The 6,899-nt window shown below is 40.2% G+C and overlaps 2 protein-coding genes across 2 annotated transcripts in view; one reads left to right on the forward strand and one right to left on the reverse strand.

Moving 5' to 3' along the window:
- ptgir (prostaglandin I2 receptor) overlaps positions 1–4,004 on the forward strand; it is a 24,815-nt gene extending 20,811 nt beyond the window's left edge. The window contains exon 3 of the mRNA XM_020623189.1: positions 1,640–4,004. Coding sequence (XP_020478845.1) covers positions 1,640–1,927 — 288 coding nt within the window. The 3' untranslated portion in view covers positions 1,928–4,004. The remainder of the gene's footprint in view (positions 1–1,639) is intronic.
- LOC109973526 (4F2 cell-surface antigen heavy chain) overlaps positions 1–6,899 on the reverse strand; it is a 26,831-nt gene that overhangs the window by 18,209 nt on the left and 1,723 nt on the right. The gene's annotated exons all lie outside the window — the stretch shown is intronic.

Consider the following 6,899-nt stretch of genomic DNA (forward strand, 5'->3'; position numbering starts at 1 on the left):
TTTCCAAGTGTGTTTTATTAGTATATGGATGTTGACATTTGCTAAACCCTAGCATAACATGAACGACTGTCACAACTGACACTGACACTGAACACACACGGTCATGTATCCTCATTTGGGTTTAAGACCAAAGGGCCAACAACATCATGTTGTTGCTGCTGTTACAGATGTTTAATTTGGCTCCATCCAGCATACAATCCAAAAACAATGCAAACAATGACAAGGATATAGAGCAAAAAAAAAACAACAACAAAAAAAACCCACTAAATAAAAAATATAAAGCTATTTACTAAATGAATACAACAATTAGGCAGCACAGCAGCGCGGTGATTAGCACTGTCACCTCACAGCAACAAGGTTCTGGGTTTGAGTCCCGACCGACCCAGTGCCTTTCTGTCCGGAGTTTCTCCCTGTGCCTGTCTGGGTTCTCTCCAGGTACTTCGGCTTCCTCCCACAGTCCAAAGACATGCAGCTGATTGGTGACCGTCTGTCCGTAGGATTGAGTGTGGGTTGTGTAGTTGTTTGTCTACACGTCCTGTCTATCACAGCCCTGTGATAGACTGGTGACCTGTCCAGGGTGGACCCTGCCTCTCACCCAGTGTCAGCTGGGATTGGCTCCAGCCCATGCGACCCTATTCAGGAATAAGGGGTATAGATAATGGATGGATACAACAATTAAAATGTTAAGCTTAAAACAGTAAGTCAATTGGAATGTTGAGCTAAAAAAAACAACAAAAAGAAATGAAATCATTTACTAATATGTTTATTATCTTACATTTTACCAGTGATACCAATTCTGTTAACTTACAGTCACTTTGCAAACTGTTCATTGTGTTTGGGGCAGAAAAGGAAAAGACTTTATTGCATGTAAACTAGTTCATATTTTTGGTAGACATACAGTATGTGTTTAAAACTGTTTTGTTATCAAATTAGTGCATTTTTTGTTTCATCATTTTTGCAAGTCCACATATCTTTTCTCTCGATCTGCTTCTCACAGGGTGGCATAAACCAAACACACCCAAAACACCAAAGAAACCCAGTGTTAAGTGTGCTGACAAAAAGATAAACCGCTGAAATGAGCAAGTTGTTTCCCCTAATGTACTTGGTATGTTATGTGTAAGCTTTATAAAATACACTGTAATCCTAAATTATAATTCACCACAATGACTAGTTTCAGAATAGCATTAGTGCCAAAGCCAGTGTCTAAGTATTCCTGTGAACACAATGATCAATACTCAATCAAAATCTAAGCTAATGAGAGAACACTAAGTAAATATTTAGAGCAATACTGAAAGGTGGTGTTTTAAAAAAGTGGGTAGTGAGCAGAGAAGGTGTGATGACACTCTTCTAGGTGACACATGGTGAGGTCCCTGCTGGAAAAAAATGCTTTAATGCTTACCAAACCTGCTCTGGATAAGTACAGGTAAAAACACTGCAGCACCATATTGTGTCCACAATGTGACTGCCCAACAGCCTTGCTGGTTTTTGTTCTGGTTATGCAATCTGGAACAGAAACCAGCCGACCTAGATTGAAGACCCTCTGTCACAGGCCTTGTAGAAGACAGAGCTCTTTTGTATTTTACTGGCTTCTTATTTGTCACCAAAGACTGTTCCTAACCTCAGCCCTCTCTCTATTCAGATTGCAGGCTTTATCAACGCCATTCATCCATTTTGTGGTGACACAGAGAACCTAACGGCATTCCGCTTCTACGCCGTCAACCCCATTGTGGATCCCTGGGTCTTCATCATCTGCCGCAAGTCAGTGTTTCGCCACCTTTGCTCTCTGCTGAGCTGCCGCTTCAGCAAAGGAGCTGTGAAAACGACAGCACATTGTGCTCTGTCTTTACCCCTTGACAATCAGATACAGCGCAACCCCCAAGACATAGCAATTTCACAGAACAACGTGTTCTCCAGTTTACCTCTGTGACTCGACAGACACTGCACCCTCGGGTGTGCGAGGTGATGGACTGCAGGCTGGGTGGATCACTGAGGCAAATTTACCACATGGAAATTTAACATTTGCATACAGGATTCCTGGACTCACCATTTTGCGGCACAAAGACTTTGACCAAGAAGTGTCTGTCACAGTGGAAATCTTCCGTATGTGGCCATTTTTAAATAACTAACTTTGAAAATAATGATTGCACTAGGTCTTAAACTTCACGGACTGATGGAAAATGTTTCAAAGTTGCAGGGAGAAATGTGCCATGAAACAAACACAGCTGCGTCGTAGCACTAAAGAACACATCAAATCATATCTATGAATGATATACTGTAAAGTGAGAATATATGTACTCAGGCAAAACTACAAGGTTTAACAATATGCATGAATGTCTTCTTGTTTTCTTTCAATCAGTCTTTTCTTTAAGACACAGCCAGGTAACTCTTGTTTAGTGGATTGTCCACATTTATGGTACCTTTGATGCTGGATGCAAGTCACCCTCAACATGAAATATACGTATTATCATTATTCTGCCGCTGAGCTGATAATTTCATGTTGGTAACAGATGTACAAGATGTTTTGCAGAAAAGGTACAGATTGGTCATCCCTTTGAGGCTGAAATACTTTAGAGGTGTTTTGAGCTAAATGCTAACATCAGCATGCTAACATGCTCACAGTGACAACTGATGTTTAGCAAGAAAAACATGTACCTTGTTCACCATGTTACTTTACCATACTTGCTTGCTAATATTTGCTAAGTAGCTCAAAATACAAAGTACAGTTGAGTCTGATGGGAATGTCATTAGTTTAGCAGATATGTGGTCATAAATCAAAGTTGAACAAAGAACTCTGACCTTATAATGGTGAATTTAGGGCTCTGCAAAGTTAGCGCAATTCGTTGTCTTAGCAGCTTGGATAACTGTACCAAATGTCATGGTAATAATCAATACAATAGTTGTTTAGACCTGAGGTTGGATTTACACAGAAAGCTGGGAGGTCAGCAAGAGGCAGTAGACTTCATTCTCTTAGGGACATATCTCACAGCTATCTGTACAAGACTTTATAGCCACTCATCCAATGTTGGTTGAGATATTTCAGCCTGCACCAAAACGGCGACACTGACATATCAAATGGCTACTGCGGCTAAAAATGTTGTTTCTTAAAACAAATCTTGAATTTGAATTAGATACTTCTTGACTGCAAGCTGGAAACGGTCTTGGAAATTATCCTGGCCCTATCAGCAACAACGCTGGTTGGTCTTTTAAAAACATAACAAATAACCCATGTGTCCCTGACAGACAGCATTAATCTTTTACCCTCCACAGTTCCACCAGTAGCACAGACTATTGTGAAGTTGCAAGAATAGGAACACATACAGTACTTATACAAATATACATATATATGTATATATATGAAATATAAATAACATTTAATAATATTAATACTTATAGACTCTCTGTGGTCAGTTCAAAATGGAACAACTGGTTGTAGAAAAATGATCAAACCTGATGTTAAACCTCTGTTTAATCATCTGTTAAACCAGATCTGGTAATCTTAAATTTAAGACCTGAGAGTTGAGTTAATCAAGTTTCAAAGGCCACTTTTAGTCTTGAACTGGACTTAATTCCTGTTTGTGTTACCCAGCAATATCATTGCACTGCGTGAACATTGGACTCCACCTAACATTTAAGCTACCTATAATGATTGTCTGTGAACGTTCTTTTAATTAAAAGCCTCCTGCTTTTGAAAAACTTTGCTGCTGCAAATTGCACTGAGAACTGATCTTTTGTTGTTGCGACTTTAATGCTGTAGCTGCGGTGTAGTGTATTTATGCCTTTTCACTGTTCTGTGATGTTGTGTATCCTAATTGTGTTGGTTTGATTTATGCAGTGGACTGCAGATACAGGGATAACAGACTTTAACAGACTTAGATTTTTTTGTTTTTTTTTTGTCTGTGTTGCACAATCACTTTTCGCTTTGTCTTTGATGCTCAGTGCACATTTTGTTTTTTGAGGATATTGAGTTTTCCATGCAAAATAAAGGAAAGAATACTGTATTTAAAAAATAGTACTCATTCTATGGTACACATTTTATTCATGTAAAATAAAATATTAAGCAACAAACTCAGAACTTATGTCTACTATAATAGTACTTTGTTTTATAAGACTACCATTTGGAGATGTCAAACTATTGTGAAATTAGGAAAAAACTGGCAAACTATTGTATGTTCCAGTACACTGGGTTTTATGTGGAAGTATAGGCTGAAGAATGTACTGAAGTTCCAAAGTAGTTCTCTTACTTTGGAAATGACAGTTAGCCCATAAATGTGGTTTGAAGATACAGCAGGATTCCTTTGGATATGTTTTTATGTTCAGCATTGTAGAGAAAATACAGGATCAAGTCTTAGAGGGAATTGTCTGAATCTTGTTTTTGGCTGAAACATTTTTGTTAGGAATAAACTACAAGCAACCAGTGTCACAATGCAGTCTGAGGAAAACAAACTGGTGGGTTTGAGTTTCATTGTGGTTAGAGAGCACAGACCTATTTCAGACATGTCAACAGGAAAAGCACAGATGTAACAAACTAGGCCAATTGATTCGTCCTTAAAATGTGTTTCACCTGTGCTTTTCCTGCTGTGACAACTCAAAATGTTGAGTGGGAAAACAGTCTTTTAGAAATTCATTAGTGTAAAAATATGACAGGTTACTCATCGTCAGAAAGCTAGTGTGAATACTAGCAGATATAAGTTTGAGATGGCTCATTTCAATAAGAATGACATGCACCATTAAAAAGAAATGAGGGCTTATGTAAAGTCAATATTTGTCATCTTTCATAACCAATTTAAATATTTTAAAACCTCATGTAAAAGTCAGCACCAGCAGCTGGTGCTGCAGCACCACTGTGTGGTTACCTTGGGTATCCTTCCAAAATGTACCCTTCTACTTAAACAGTGACAGTAAACCGGCAAAAATGATTAATATGCACAAACCATTTGCTTTCTAGACTCCAAAAAAAGGTCAAGGGATTTGACCCCCCCCCCAACCTGGTGTGATGGCTGCAGCAGTTTCTTTTGTAAGATGTCACTTTAGTGTGATTTGGCACTATACAAATAAGATTTGATTTAATAGTTCAACTACAGCCATCAGCTTCTACATCACAGTATTTAATCTACAATAGAGCATTGTAGGTGCGGCACCACATTATTAGGGACCAGTCAGAATAGAGGGATGGATGGATGGATGGATGGATGGATGTGCAGCCAAATGGAGGTACCCAAAGGCAACCTGCTCCTGCCATCTTCCCCCCCCCCCCACTGTGACCCGAAGCACACCGTTAAAGGTTCAGGACAAGCCAGTCTGAACAGCCAAGCCAGATTTAAGCAATAGAACATGAGACCTGAGAATACCAGTTCACAGGTGCTTCCCACACAATCTGGAAGTAAGAATTGATCAAGGGCCAAGACAGATGTGCAAATCTTGTAGATTTACCCACAAACTGTCCAGTATATTCTAGAGCCAGTGACTGATGTAAACATGCTCATGGAACACTGATGACTCAAGGATATTAAAGGGAACACCAAACAAAGCCACATTGTTCTCATTTTATTTTGACTTTGGGCATGTCAGATGGTTCATTTTATTTTGACTTTGGGCATGTCAATCATAATTTAAAGACAGCATTTTGACATTCTGTGACAAGAAAACCAAATCCTAGCAGCTAGATCACAACTTTCTACAGAAGCCCAGAGTAGCTTTCTGCCTACAGTTTGATGACAATGGCTTCATGGGGCTGCAGTTCCAGTGTGTACAGAGATGCAAGCCCCTGACGATCCATTCCTGTGCTGGTCACAAACAGTCCAGTTTGAGGCAGGCTCTGGGCCCAGGCATGAGGATCCACAGCACGATGCTCAGGCCAGACATTGAGCAGAATGAGGAAGTGGACACAACCCCAGGAGCGTTGGAAGGCCAGGATCGGGTGAGAGGACAGAGTAGAGTTGGCAGAGGTGTTGAAAGGGAGGAAGGTGAAGTTGCCACACAGAAGAGGTTCTTCTCTGGCTCTGACATGGCTGAGTGAGGTAAAGAGAGCCAGAATGGAACTTGTCTCCTTGTCCTGTGGAAGGGGTGGCAGAGTTAACAGATGCTTTCAATAAGTTATAGTACATTAAACTTCAGATAACTGGCTTTACTATACAGTGATAGTCAAATTCGACATTGTGTGGTCAAGCTTTTATACCGCTACACAAGCTCTCAAAATAACTGTTTAGACTTGCTCTCAAAGCAGGACTTCACCTGTGTTTGGTCCATCTCTTCATCATACTGGATTGCTGGTGATCCTGGCAGAGTCATCATCAGCACCAGGAGTAATTTCTTCAAGTCAGGGGATGCTTTACCTCCAATCTGCAGAGCAATACTATAGCTATATCAAGAGCTCAAAAATGTTTCCGAAACCTTCCATTAAAGTACCAGCTTCTCAACATACGATTTGAGACTTACTGTCCAACTTGGCCATATTTTATCTTCACTCATTTGCAGGCGAGTCCTTATTGCAGCTGCCACTTCATGGGAACCAAGGTGGTGATGTGAAGATGGTAGAATTGACCTCATGACCACATCCACCAAAGTAACATTGGGCTGGGTGAAGGTGTTCAGAGGCAGTGAGTTCCTAGTTTGTTTTACAACCACAAGTCTGGAGGAGACAGGCACAGTTTAACCCTGGAGATTCATTTTATACCAAAGGCAAAATACTGACATGTTATACTACCTTTCCTCCTCCTCACTGCTGAAATCCTCCAAGACACCTCTCCACTCAAGCAGAGTCTGAAATGTCAAAGTTTATGGAAATGGCTTATGAAAACTGCTTTCAGGAAAATATATCACTTACAAGCATCACTTTACCTTTTCTGAAAAGGCCGCATCTGTATCACAGATGGCAAACCCTGCCACACCCTGATGCAACC

The sequence above is a fragment of the Monopterus albus genome, unplaced genomic scaffold, assembly GCF_001952655.1.
Source record: "Monopterus albus unplaced genomic scaffold, M_albus_1.0 scaffold293.1, whole genome shotgun sequence".
Classification (NCBI taxonomy): Eukaryota; Metazoa; Chordata; class Actinopteri; order Synbranchiformes; family Synbranchidae; genus Monopterus; species Monopterus albus.